Raw genomic sequence first — 15,487 nt, 5'->3', positions numbered from 1 at the left:
AATGCATCTCCATAATAGTGTGGTTCCTCTAATACAATCATAAACAGAGCTTTACACAAATGTGTGCGACCTGTAACTCCTGTACAAAGTTTCGTGAAAATCTTAGATAGGAGAAAAGTTATTAATTTTGTCTAAAACCACTGCATATAAAGGTCTAGGTCCTCTTAGAGAGACGTAATCAGAGTTTTTACACAAAAAAAAATATTTGCCACCTGTGACTTCGGTGCAAAGTTTCGTGAAAATCTGTTAAATAGGAGGGAAGTTATTAAATTTTGTCTAAAACCACCCACTATAAAGGGGTAGTTCCTCTTATACTAACGTAATTATAGTTCGTACACAATAAATATATGCTACCTGTAGCTCCTGTACAAACTTTATAAAAATCTGTTGTCTGGAAAGGAAGTTATTAATTTTGACCAACTGGATTTGTGTTCTGGCTCACTGTGCGTTGGTAGGTTGCTACTGGAGCACATATCAGGTAAATGTTGGGTAATGTCACCAAGAACAGTGTTGCTGATTGATATTACAGATTAAGGTGGCAGGAGCTAAAATGTGTAAAAACATGTTGCCAAGGTTGACTGCAGATAACTGAAACTGTGGGTACAGATTCTGCATACAAGGGGGAATTACTGTACACCATCACCAAACTTAGTCACCTGCAGCTTGCTTTGCTTCACATTGGGCATTTTGACACCTCATACTTACAGCCTGTGAAAGATACTGTATATCGCTGTTCTGGACGAACGATGACATAAGTACAACTTTATTTTAACCTAGAATGTTTTTTCAGGAGAAGCAAAAAACAAAATCTTATTTATAAATAATCATTTTAAAGATTAAAAAAAATTGTGATGGCAATCGAAATGAAGCAGAACATTATAATCTTTTGGTTATTTTTAAATAGGACTAGTCCAGAGTTGCAAAACTGGGGAAGAGAGGGGTGAAAACATGGGGAAAGAGTTTGTGCCCCTATCCACAAAGCAAAGCCAGATGTTTCTGTGATGTTTGGCAAGCACACTGAATACATCTCTCTTCTCCCCCTACCTACAATGACGCGAGGGTTGAAGGGAAGGGATGAGTTACGTATATTCTGGCATGTGACATCTGCTACAATTGTAGCACAGTTTTGCATCTCTGTACTAGTTAGATAGGAGTGTTTTTAAATTTCACCCCAATTTTGCAGTTATGTCATTGTTCTTCCGGTACAACGATATGATCTACTGGCCTGTCTACTGATTGGTTGACTGAGTTAGGAGAATCACAGATTAGTACGGATTCAAGATTGAATGATGCAACTACAATGATGCATGACATACCGATAATTAAAATGCAGTGGGGCATGCATGGGTAATCTTTGACTACTTTTATAAGATTTAAAATTGATTTTAATAAAATGCCCTTTCAATAGACTAAAATTACAAAAAAATTCAACAAAAGCAGAAAATGTCTGTAAATAATGAGCAGGAGATAATAAAACATGGAAAAGTGCAAAATAAATAATTATGCTCTCTTGTTGTTTAAGCAAAACAAGTTTATTTATATTACATTGGCCATTGTTTGCAATGTCTCAGAAAAAAAAAATTCATAAATATTCGAATCCTATTGATAACAAGACCAGTTTCGTGATGTGTGTATTCATCAAAATTATTAATATAATTAGCTTGTACTTCTGTTTGCTAGGCACGCCAGGCAGGGATCAGAACTTCAATGACAAGGCACAACAGCTGCAACAGTTTAGTACTCGAGCAGCCAAGACTGCTAGGATGGTAGCAGCTGGTGGAAGTTCTGGAAATAAGAAACTTGCTGAATCTCTGCTAAGCTCTGCATCACAGGTTTGTTAATTTTTGTTGACATATTTGCCAAACCGATGAATGTTTGTTTTGGATATATGACGTCCAAAAGTAGGTCAGTAACATTCAGATATTAACAGTTTTTATATATTGCATAGAGTTATGTAATAAAATCGGTCAATTTGTAATGTAGTCCACATCACATTAAAAGCTTCCTTTTATGATTTTTGAAGTACTGGATTTCTTCTAAAATGTAGATCTTTGGCTTTCTGTGTAATCTCTTAAACTTCCTATTATATTCCCTTATTGGTGGAGAAAGTCTCTTAACAGTACCAGTAGAACTGCCATATTGGTCATTTTGATACATACAGATTTTAGAAGTGATACTGTTTATTTGGTTTATTTATTTACTTATTTATTTGGTAGAGTTAAGGCCTTCATGCCTTCTCTTCTACCCAACCAGAACTAATTACTACAAACCATGTGAAATACAATATAATAAGCTAAAATAGAGTCTGATCTGTTTGGTATGGATAATATTAATTTATTATTATAAAGCTATTATGATAGTAGGAAACATTTCTTGCTGGTTATATTAGGCTATTATTAAAAGAGGGGAGTTTCCATATATATGACAATCAACAATGCATAATCTGAAACAACAAATGAAAATCGTAGATGATTAAAGTGGCTACTGCAAATCAACAGCAGGCACAGTGTGTTCTTTGGTATGCTAAATTTGAGAGTGTTAAAAGTGTTCAAAGGGAATTTCAACGTGAATATGGTGTGCATAATGTACCTAAATACGATTCCATAATGTTGTGGTATTGAACATTTGTAGAAACAGGTTCTGTGTTAAAAAAACATGCAGGGAGTTGCAGGTGAAACTCAGTACGAGAAGCAGCTATCTCTTGGCTTGGCCCCCAAACTCCCCAGATCTAATTCCTCCTGACTTCTTCATGTGGGGTTTTGTTAAAGTCATCGTCTATTCACAGAAACCCAGGAACATTGATGATCTGAGAGTAAAAATTACTCAAGCTTTTCAACAAATCATCCCTCTTATGTTACAATGGACATGGGCTGAATTGCATCACTGTTATGAGTTGTGCAGGGTGCACAATGGGGGTCATGTTGAGCTCTGAGGAATCTCCCATCTTTCAGTGTTGTATGCATAAAGTTTCAACAAATAAAGTTCAATAGTAAATGTTTTACGGTGTTTTTATTTTATCCATACCCAAACGGATCACTCTTTATATACAACAAAATGATATAACAAGACAGTAATAGACTAAAAAACTCAAATAAAGTGTTCAACCTAAACATATAAGGTACAGTTTCCTTAGAAAAGAATGAGACTATTGAATATTCCTAAGTCTCAGATGTACAACACTGCGCATGATCGGAGACCAGAGCACTGATACACAAGATAACGAATATTGAGTTACTTAAATTCAGACTATTTGGTTTGTTACTAGCATCATTCCGAAATTCACTTCAAAAACTGCAAAAAATGTAGTAATATGACGTAAATAATAGATAAATATATACATAAATGGTGTAGTTAAATCAACATTGGACCTTCATGACTAGATCAACACTCCTCACAGAAAGGAAAACTTTTGTGTCGTTTCATTAGCTCAGACACTAAGGCTTCTGCGTGTTGTGTAGAAGAGTGTGAGTTCGATTCATAGTCTACACAACGTTTTTTTTTTTTTAATAACATTGAAATAGAGTTTTACAAAGTCCTGAGATTAAGTGTTAATGATCGCAAACAATACAAAATTACAAATTATAATATTATAAACGTTAATCTAATGAATGCATTTACACCATTTATATATATATATATATATATATATATATATATATATATATATATATATATATATATATTAAAAACTAACAATTAGAATGGAATTTTAAAAAATTCCTCAGCCACACAGACAAACTTTTCCAGAGGTTTAGAATCCTTAGGCCTATGCCATTTGTTCAGTAATTATTACAATATTTTATTAGTAGCTTTCCGATAGGTGTAAGAAATGCACTCGCACAGAACAATTTTTGTTGAAAGTGTGGCTTTGGGCTATTTCATTCTCACCCCTTCAGTTGATTTTAACTGTTTTATCTACGTGTTTGCAATAGTGTTTAATTTAATGTGCATTCAATTTTATTCATGTTATGATTGAATGAAAAAGCACTGTTGCAGTTATTGACTAATTAGATATATTAATACTAATTATTAAATGCATCTGTTAAATAACTAATTGCAGTATCTTTTGCAAAATCTTGAATGTTTAAATTGTCAATAATATTTACGTACTATATACTATAAGACGTTAAAAAACCAGGAGACGTTTCAGTTATACAGTGGAACCGACACGCTACTGTACTCGTATGACCTACCGACACAAGACAGTGACATTAGCAGCAGTCCAGAATTTAGATCCCACAGCAGGCATTTGCCATTTGGTACAGAGAAGCAATGATATTTTGTGACTCAATCTATGTTGCGAAATCGTGGTCTTAAGTGGCTGTCTTCTTCGTGATCCTTCTTCTAGCCCTTGTAACAATTCTTGTTGTATTTGTCATAGCACTTATCGTGGTTCTTTCATATTCCTAGTCATGAACCATATCCTAGTCGTTATTGTAATCCTTGTGGTGCTTTCCGTTGTCCATGTCGTCATCCTTATCATAGTCCTTGTCGTCTTTCTCGTGATTCTTATCATCATCTTGTTGCCTTTGTTGTAGTCCTAATCATGGTCCTTGTCTTTGTCATGGTTCTAATCGTGACCTTGGTGCTTGTGTATCAGTATTTCTTGTTTATTTCTCAGCAGGACAGCCACAATATCCTGAGAACAGAACTGTGGTATTGCCCAGGTGTTCATATCCTTAATAAGAATACATGTTCTAAGCCTCTCTATTACATCCCACTAAAAGTGTAAAACCTGGTATATTCAGGCCCATAATACGGCCCTCATGGATCCATGATTCCTGTATTAGGGTGATATGTTTTCCTCCAGACAGCAACCTCTGAGAAAGAACCCTAGAGACAGAAATATTGTGTTGGAGATTGAATAGCAGAAGTATTACTTGCCATGCATATGTCTCCTCTTCTTCTGTTTTGCTGCCTCAGGTCCCCAGTGAAGTAAATGTTGCCTGCTGAAGCTGCCTCTATGCTGAGCACAAATCTTACACACTTGGATTCATCCTTGCACTCTAGCACTCTCTATTCACGAGTGTCAATGTTATGGTATTGTTTAACCATTCTTTGAGGATGGTTTCTGTCTCCCACTGGAAGTCCGTGGGTCAATGCCATCACCGGCTCCATCATATCCACCATGCCCAAATTGGAGCCTTTCCATGTCTTCATACTGGGTACCATTCCAGTCAGCCAGGTTTTGGAAACCTCGTTCTGACTTACCACAATAACAGTCCCTTTGGGAAGGTAGCAATCAACAAACCGGGGAATAAGCCCGGAAGCTCATCCACCTGTCTGCCAATTGCCTCCTATATGTTTGCCAAATGCTCTATGTTAAGCCATCTTAGCATAAATGACCCTTGGTCGTTTGGCTTGTTTATCTTCTGGAGTTTCTGAAGACCTTGGATGCTTTGCTGCTGTTGAAGTAGATGGAGTCCCCCCCGAAGAAGAGCATGGAGCAGCAGAGTGTGAGGTAGAGTCCCCTATTAGGGAGTGCTCTGCATTATTCCCACTAGAATGGGGAACTGAAGTCACTACCCTGGAGACCCCACAAAGGCAGAAGGCCTACATACATTGGGGTTCGACCTGGTACCCCAAGGGGATCGTTCACGACACTGAATATTTAAGTACCCCAGTGCCATTTAGCCCTCAATATGATACCATACACTTTGGCTTGGATACAGGATTAGGATAGGGCAGACAGAATATTGTCTGGCACCTCATCTGAGACCTGTTCGGCATGAGAGTCTCTGTTAGTTGCAAGCTACAGCCGACATTGTTCTCAATCTCATTGGACCATGCAAATCTTGGACAGTTTCCCCTGAAGAGGTTTCGCAACTCTAGTGATGTCAGTACCGTCCAAACCTTCACATAAAAGCTCATTAACTCTGAGACACATTATGTCCTGTTCTGAAGTTTGATTAATAGGTCGTGTTCCTTTAAGTAGTCTGGAAGTTCAATAAATGTTTAACAATTTTTTCAGACCAAAAACATTATCTTTAAAATAATGTGCTAGAAAACCATTATATAATAATTAAACATGAACAAGCGTTTTCGACCAAGAACTGGTCATCTTCATGTCTACTTAAATGACATGTGTATACAATGAACAGAAAATTCACTTAAAAAAATATATATATATATATATATATATATATATATATATATATACGAAGTCATGATCAAGCAGCATGTAGTTTCGAATAAAAGTTAAAATTAAGTTACAATTAACAAGTAGCTAAAACATCATCAGGTACTTATTATTGCTATTTATAATGAACACTATGTACACTATTTAATCTAATTACGGATTCTAAAGTATTGAATTAAAAATATATTATGTTATTACATTGTGCTAATCTTTGAGAACATGTTGAATCAAAATTAAACAGATTAAAGTCACATAAATTTTATTGCAAAATCTATAAACATCAATTTTATAATACAGTTATTTTCATTAAATTATCTTGTACATTACATATGGCTTTCTATATAAAATGTTTTATTAAAATTAGTTGTTTTTAAAACATGTACAATGCATGTTCTCTAACTTCTTGTTACAAGTTGCAGCATATGTTGGATTGACTTCGTAGCTAGTAATACATTGCTGTTACTGTGAGGTATGCTTAGATGGTCTGAAAATAACTTAAGATGATTTGTAATTATTTAGATTTCTTTTGCTTTAACTGATTAATATTTAATTTGAAATTACTTACATAACAACTGTATTGGTTAATATTTAATTTGAAATTACTTACATAACAACTGTATTGGTGTTGTGCTGCTGTTGTTCCGTGTGCAGCAAGTGCAGTATCAGCTATTATATGTCCTGGGGTGGGCATTGAAATGATTGATAAGTTGTGAATTAGTTATTGATTTTGTAAAGTATGTTCTTTGGATTTGAGACTATTTAATGAATTAATGGAATATCATAATATTTAGCTATAAAAATTTTTTCTGCGGTATTTATATTTCTATTGTTGTTGATGATTTTCAATATTTGTAATGATTCTTTAATATTTGTTAATTTATGACCTTTATTTATTAAATGCATAGAAAATTTTGACTTGCTTGTACTGTGATAAAAATGAGATTTATGTTCACCTAGTAACGTGTCATAAAATTTATTTTCATTTGTTCTACATATTTCTTATTACAATTTTTACAGTTTAATAAATAAATTCTACTATTTGAGTGTCTGTCCTTACCTTGTGTTTTATTAGGTATAATATTATTCAATTTGTTGTTTGTACTGAAGGCTACTTTTATTTATTTTTTCTTGAAGTTATATAATTTGTTTGAAATGTTGCAGTTGAATGTCATTGTTGTCTAGTTTTTCTTATTGTGGGTTCTATGTTCTATTATTTCTAAAGTAGTACGTGTTTTGGATTGTTGTTTTCTTTTTCATTTATTTATTGTGTTGTTTATAATTCCTTCATTATATACATTTTCTCGAGCTAGTTTTATTACATAATCAGTACACTAAATAAAAGGGGAAATACACATATTACTCTAGAAACAATAGAACATAGAATCCACAATGAGAAGAACTGGACAATAATGACATTCAACAGCAGCATTTCAAACAAATTATAATATAATATAGTTATATTATAACTTGAAAAAATTAAATAATAAATAAATAAATAAATAAGTAAAGTAAATAAATAAATAGTACATCATTCCCTAATAAATATAAGAAATTCTAAATACATTGTAGGACCGAAAATTCACAGTACAATGAATTTACAGATGAAAAATGTTACAATTTTAGCTTAAATGTGTGTATATACAAAATTTCATTGTGACTCCTGATTTTTTTTATATGAATATGTTAGGGAAAAGAACTGCAATCACTTCAGATATTCAAATAAGGAAAATCTCATTGAGAGAATTGGCGTCTGTAAAGGTTCCCAAAATGCTGGCTGCGTTTCTACGCTGGATGTCTATTCCTGTTCGTTGCCATAGCTAATTGGTGCAGTGAGGGTCTCCAGTAACAGTCACCAAACTTCTACCAATTTCGGAAACCAGATCTTTTGCTTCTTTACACCAGGAGCCTATTGTTTCGACAGCAAAGATGATGAAGATGTAATTGTCTACTAGATGTACATATTTATGACGTTTACTGCATTGGCAGATTCTGCTGCAGAGCTTGCGATTTTAGAAGTTGATGGCAAGTGGGATGTAGCTAAGTATCCACACATGTATCTCACATTAGCGATTTTCCTCTGCTCCACGGGACCAAGGTTAATCCATCAGGGCGCTTTCCATCTGTGCGACTAATTCCAGTGGGTTCTAAAATAGGGATACCAGAAGATGTTAATGCTCTCTTGATTATGTCGTTAATTGTTGAATGTCTAAAAATAACTTCCCTTACTCTTGACACAGCTCAGAGCATGATGACCATAAGTGTCGACAACTTCCCCACATACACATTTATGTGGTAGGCAGATTTTGCATCCAAGACGTAGAGTGACTGCAGTCTTAAAAGATTTGTTATCCATCAATATTTGGGGAAGGTAGATCTTGTAGCCAGGAACCCGCTTCTTTTTCTTGTAAAGCCAAAAGTCGAGCTTGGTCTGTTTCTGATGTACAAGGTGTTACAAGAAATTCTAGGATGTGCCTAATAATTATATCATTCCAACAATTCTGGATGTCTGGATGAACTGGTGGATCGGAGTTCCTGGATATATCATTCCACCTATCCAAAGCCTCCGGCAAATAGCAGATGTCGACCTCATCACTGAATGAAGGAAAAATAGATTTGATGATATCGAAAACTCCATATGCAGAAGCCAGAGTATGGCACGATCTTCATGAATCACTCAGTATAATAGTAGTCATCCAAGGAGCAGCATGTCTTCAGTGGCGCATGTCATACAGATGTAATATAAAGTCATTTAATGCCACAGTTTTCTGGTCTACATTATGTAGTGACCAGATTGTGTTCCAGGGAATCTGCATAGCGTCATCAATCAAGCCCAGGACACTGTATTGAAGTCATTTTTCAAGCTTGGAATGTTCTAGTAAGTTGTATGATGTATACAGTAAATTTATGTTAAGGTCACCTAAAACAGTAATATGTTCATAGTGTGGGCGTATGTTCTGGAGGGAAGATTCTGGCTCATTTATATTTTTTAATTTATGTGGGTGGTTTATAAGAAAACACATTTTTTTTAAACATAAAGTTAGTTCTATAAGTAGCATTTCTGGTATGTTTAATTGTTTACTATTACTACCCAGTACTGTAGACCATAATGCACTATTCTTGGGTTCAAATCTGATCTAATGTAAGAACCTGTACCTCCCACGTTTATTCAGATGATCGTTTCTGAGAAAAGTGAGGCCATCCATTTGAATTAGGGGTCATTCCATGTCAATTCATCCAGACCATGTCACTCACTGTTTCCAATTTTGCTGAGACTTTGCATATGTGGTACATACCTCAGTGAATGGCTTCTCTTAAAATTGTATTGAAATCCATGAAGTCGTTGAAGTAGAAAATAGAAATACTGTTATGACTGTAGTCACATATCAGCAGTTGAAAAAATTACAAATATCACCACAGTTTGCAGTGTAGTCATTGGAATTTTATTAAGCTGGATTTATATTGGAGATATAAAAATTGCACATTTAAATTATTATGATGCTTACCATATTACTATGATGTACTGAAGTACATATGATATTTCCGTGCAGAAAATCTGCATTACCATATGGTGTAGAATAGGTAGAATGGAGAAAAGTGTAAGTTATCACTTTGTGATTCAAGATGGTGCCATGTTCTGTTGGACCCCGGCCACTTATTCACTTGTAATGAGTGCACCTCTGAACATTGTGCCACTGTCACGTACTCTGTGACACAGTACATGAAGAAGTAGAACTTAAACTGAGAAGACATCTGAATTTGAATCCAGTCTGCTTAGTGGATAAAGCGTCAGCATGTAGAGCTGAAAACCCAGGTTCGAATCCCGGTGCTGGAGAAAATTTTTTCTCCATGCTACCTATTCTTCACCATACGGTAATGCAGATTTCCTGCACGGAAATATCGTATGTACTTTGGTACATCATAGTAATATCTTTCAACTCAGATGAAATAATGCATCATATCAGTTTTGTATAAAATGGGTGTAATCATATTTTTTGGAACAGACAGTATGATTTTGTGAACATGTGGCTAAACGCATTTAAATGTACTAGCAATTAATTATAAAATTGCATCATAAATTTAGATTAACAAGAAGCTATGATTCTTTAGCAGTTCATTTATTAAAATTTGTGCACTTAGAAAGATAGATAATTATGGGAGTTTATGTTAAATATGATTAATTATGTAATTATTATTGTACCTGTTAACTGATTAGAAAAATATAAGGTGTTCCAGTAGAATGTGACATTTTTCAGGACACTGCTGTTCCTAGCAATTTTGTGCTTTGGAGTAAATATTGATTGCTATGCGACCTTCCCCCGTGATTGTAGGAAATGATATTATGGCTAACTGGACAGTTGCAAAACGTATATTTGCAGTAACAGCATATATTGAATGTAAATTCATCACACATGTTCAGAGAAGATTTAGAAATGAATTTAATGTTCCACGACATGGAAGAATTCCTTCCCATTACACAATTCTGAAGTGGGTGAGTAAATTCAATAACATGGCAATGTTTGTGATAGATTTCCTGGTGGTCTGCGATCAGTCTGTATCCCAGAAAACATCGTCAGAGTTAGAGAAGTCCATCTTGCTCTGCCAGGCGTCAATCAGCTGCGTTGAATTTATTGCTCACATGCACGTGTTGTGTTTTACACGAAGACCTCAGATTCCATACATACAAAATCCAAATTGTGAACCATCTTCGTGACACTGATAAATCTGCTCGATTAGCATTTTGTAGAGAGTTCAGTGAAATGTTAAATGCTGATCCAGATATTCTAAACACACTCATTATGTTGGACAAGGCACACTTCTACTTATCTGGATTCGTTAATAAACAAATTTCCGATACTGGAGTGAAGATCAACCCATGCAAGTGCACGAACAACCACTACATAGTGAGAAGGGAACAGTAGGCCTATGGTGTGGTGTTTCTGTCTCTGGAATTATCGCCCCATACTTTTTTGAAGAACGTAACCATACAGTGACTGTCAACACAGATCATTGCCAAGAAATGTTGAGAACATTGGAACTGTCTGAGATGGATCAGAATGGGGCGACAGCACACACTGCACGAGAATCAATGAACTGTCTGCGAATCTTGTTTTCTGGGTGCATAATTTGACGATTTGGAGATACTGCCTGGCCACCATGGTCTCCTGATCTTACAGCAGCTACTTCTTCTTATGGGGATATTTGAAAAGTAAAGTACTGTAACAGACCATGCACCATAATATAGTTAAAAAAAACCATAATTAAATTAGAGCCATTGATCGTGATTTATTGCAGAGAGTAATGATGAGCTTCCAGAGCAGATTGCGAGAATGTATTCATTGTCATGGTGGTCACCTAAAAAATGTAACTTTTTAAAAATAAATACAGATTAATAAATTGCATTCTAAAACAATGTTGCCAGTAAAAGTGTTGTCTGTTAATTCAATTTGATTGTCCGACAATAAGACTACGAAAACTGTCACATTCTACTGGAAAACCTTGTATAAATAAACAGTCCACAATTCTCAAGAGGAATCTAGTTTAGACTTTACAAAATATGAATTTACCTAGTGTGTATGTTTTGAATTGAATAAAGTGTTATTTCTGATCAGAAAAACTTTACTGTGTGTATTTGTTATAAAAACAGGTTGAGAGTTTGACGCCACAACTCGTGAGTGCCGGTCGCATCAGAATGAATTATCCTGAAAGTAAGGCGGCTGATGAGCACTTCCAGAATCTTGTTGCTCAATATTCAGACTCAGTTCAGCATGTCCGTACCCTTTGTGACGAGGCAACAGATTCAGCAGACTTCATAAAGATGTCAGGTATGTAGTCCCAGTAACCATAGAAAGAAAAATGATGAACATTTAAAGAGGAGAATATGTTTATTATCCTTAAGGTAATAATAATATACCTCTAAATAAATGTAAAATAAATTAATAAGTGAAATAATAATGGCGGTGGTGAATGACAATGACAAACATGATGAAAGTATAGAGTGTAAAGTAGAAAGGGTTATGAGCTTGTAAGGTTCCATCACACTAAGGTGCGTCCACACTAATATGTTTTCATTAATAAATGTTGGAAAGAAATATTAAACATGGAGTTACTCAAGGATTAATTTTAGGTCCATTATTATTTCTAGTTTATATCACTGATTTAGCATTGGCCATAAATAGTAATTTAGGCTGTTGCCAGAAAAAGGACCCATAAGTAAATCTCTTGTTTTGAGGTATGGATGCTATAAAGTTTTATTTTAATTTCACTGAAGAAGACCAAACCTCAAGCCACTAATACTGTGCATATTTAGGAGCAGGAACTTATTAATTTGTTCTTATATAAAATGAATTACTGTAAGCTGTTACATGAGACCTTTTTCCAGAGAACAAGATAATTGATAGAAAGTGTTCATTGAAACTAATTTGACTTAGTTAATGACTAGATTCGGCTTGATGTTGGCCATCTTGGGATTTCTAGTGAGGTCCTTGCTTGGTTCCTTTTTTTTTTGGGTGCCTTGATGGTGGGTGCGTTCTGAAATTTGTATGTTGATATGTTGTGAATATGTTTTTTAGGTCTGTAAATTTTCTATTACTATGATGTAGCGAAGTACATATGGAGTTTTAGTGCAGTAATTCTGCATTTCCATACGGTGAAGAATCTGTAGAACGGAGAAAAATTCTCTCTGGCACTGGGACTCGAACCTGGGCTTCCAGCTTTACGTGCTGGCGCTTTATCCACAAAGCCAGCTCTTAAAGCTGGAAACCCAGGTTCCGGTCCCAGTGCTGGAGAGAATTTTTCTCTGTTCTACCGATTCTTCACCGTACTGTATGTATATTTCGTGTTGTTCTAGTATAAGTATGCTCAGAATTGTAAAAGCACCAATTACACGGATGATGCTGCACTGCATAACACACACAGTGTATGTGGACTGTGCTCCATAACTACATTGCAGCACTGCTCTCACACTTACAAATATGGATAATAAACTGAATTTGAAAAAGGAAATAGTACCCACTGTAATATTCAGTTATTACATTATTTATTATATTTAATATAATTACGATATTATTATATCATAGGTAATTAATTAACTATGCAAATGAAAATACTACTTTCAACGACTTTCTTAATTATCATCAGTTCATCTCTGGAGCCTTTGCTGAATACTGAAAAATTTGCCTTCAGTGACTTTGCCTGTTTTGATACTGAACACCTCAGTTTCAAAGTGATTATGGCACTAATAAAATGTGAAAATGTGGATTAATATGAAACTTTCAATTACAAAATATCACACTGTTTTGTCATCCTCTGTCTTGTATTGCTCGGATGACGTATCTCTCGTCAGTGTCCACAGAAATCAACCAAGAAATTTTTATTCCAGTTGTCACTGTATCTCTTCTGCACCTGGTGAAATATCTTGATGGACTCTTTGTCCATGTTCGTGAGAGACAGCTCCCATATTATCAGGAAAATTATCGAAATGGCTGTGCAGGAAATGCAATTTCAAAGACATATTGCACCCATTCGCATGGCATGAAGAAATTAACTCTTCTACAGTCTTTCTCTAGTTGTGTGATATTGTGTTTCCAAGGAAGATTCTGTAAGTGTTTTCAAAGGCATCCCAGGCTCTTTTTTCCCATCACTTTCACTTTGGATGTGAACTCAGGATCTCGAAAAATATTTATCTGAGGACCAACAAATATGCCTTTCTTTAATTTTGGTAAGTCCTTCGCTCTTTATTAAGCTTAATTTCATATGCAGTGTAGATAGAAACACTTTAAAGGTGGATGTGCCACATTCTTCTCTCCTAGAATTATTTGAGCTAGGAGTGGCCATTCTTTTACATGTTAATGTGTATTGCCACATGGTTATCCCATTCACAAATGAGAATATTTTGTGTAAACCTCTTTGTATCCCATTAACCACTGCCACTATTTTTAGATCAGCATATAAGCTCCACTGTGTTTTTAATTTTTTTTTTTTTTTTTATTGAGCCATCTTTCAGTGTTTTCATAAATGAGTCTTTCATCTGAGCTGCATAAGTAAGAGGCACTGGAGGATCTTTGTTTTTGTTATGCAGTAAAACTGCTTTGTGACTAACTTTCGATGAGTCAATGAAATGCCTCCACTCTTCAAGAGTATAGTTAGTCTGAATTTACTCCATCTGGCTATGGACATCACTACAGTAAACTAAATCCCTGTTCATTGGAAAATAGTTAGCAATGCCATACTATTTCTTACTATATAGTGAGACTTCCACATTCTTTTCCAGTAGATTCTACTACTGAAGACTCGTTTCAAGTAACTGTGCCTTCAGATTGGGTTATTAAATGTGGCTGTATGGTACTGGGCATTGAAAAATCTTGGTCATCTCTTGAAGGTAAACTTGGTCCAGCTTAGGGTGAGATTTCTCGAGATTCTAGTTCAGATTCCATAACATAACAGGCATTGACTCATCATGTGCGACAGGTCTCCACACAAAAAGATCTGGCTGGATAAACTATTTTGTTTTTTGATTTTCCAGAGAAACCACTGATTTTCGATAAACAAAAGTAGTAGTCAGTCACATGATCACAAGGTTCCTGCCATACCATGGAGACAGCAAAAGGCATTGCAATCAATGTTCTCGAACATGAAGTGCAACAATGTTTTGGAGATCACACTTTTATCTTGATCACCAAACTTACATTGGAATATTAAAGATGGTATGCTCTCCTTACTAGTTGTGATAGAGGCTTTCTTGTGCCTTTGAAGTCAGACCTCTTTAGATATAACAGAACATTTATTTGGTCGATTACAAGAAGATTGAGATGTGTTTAAAATATGTAACTGTTCACTCACTAAAGACTAGTTTATACGACGACACTAAGTTTCGCAACTAATTTCATGAAAGTAATTAATTCCGTAGGAAGTCGATCTAGGCTTTCAGGTTTAGCTTCCTGTAAAGCTGGTTTGAATAATGTTAAAGGGAAAAATTGTTCTGGGACCGGGTATCGAATCCGAGACCTTTGGCTAAGCACGCCAACGCTTTACCACTGAGCTATCCAGGAACGATACACGATTATGGTCCAATTCTTTCTTTTATGTCCACATACCTCAAGTGGATTGACAATGTCAAAGACCCAACCAGAGTGCATATTATACAGTATGTCTTTAAATTGTGGTCAATTTACATCTCATTGCAGTCCTGTTAGGTGAAGCAGACTCCAGCAATAATGCTCATCCGCATACATTATTTTTAAATATTATTTAAACACGAAAATAACTTTAGTAATTAAGGGTGTGATTTTATGGTGACTATTACACTTCTACTACGTCATACTACTTTTGACCAATAAAACGGTACAAAAC

General features: G+C 35.2%; 1 protein-coding gene across 17 annotated transcripts in view; it reads left to right on the top strand.

The window, feature by feature from the left end:
• The window catches only part of Vinc (vinculin), a 299,829-nt gene that overhangs the window by 88,238 nt on the left and 196,104 nt on the right, over positions 1-15,487 (top strand). For all 17 annotated transcript variants that reach the window (XR_011334655.1, XM_069838599.1, XM_069838600.1 and 14 more), the window contains exons 11-12: positions 1,681-1,832; positions 11,784-11,961. Coding sequence is in view for 16 of the 17 variants with exons in the window: in XM_069838599.1 (XP_069694700.1) it covers positions 1,681-1,832; positions 11,784-11,961 (330 nt within the window). In the remaining variant the exon portion in view is untranslated. The remainder of the gene's footprint in view (positions 1-1,680; positions 1,833-11,783; positions 11,962-15,487) is intronic.

The sequence above is a fragment of the Periplaneta americana genome, chromosome 10 (assembly GCF_040183065.1).
Source record: "Periplaneta americana isolate PAMFEO1 chromosome 10, P.americana_PAMFEO1_priV1, whole genome shotgun sequence".
NCBI lineage: Eukaryota > Metazoa > Arthropoda > Insecta > Blattodea > Blattidae > Periplaneta > Periplaneta americana.
This window is presented reverse-complemented; position numbering and strand designations above follow the sequence as displayed.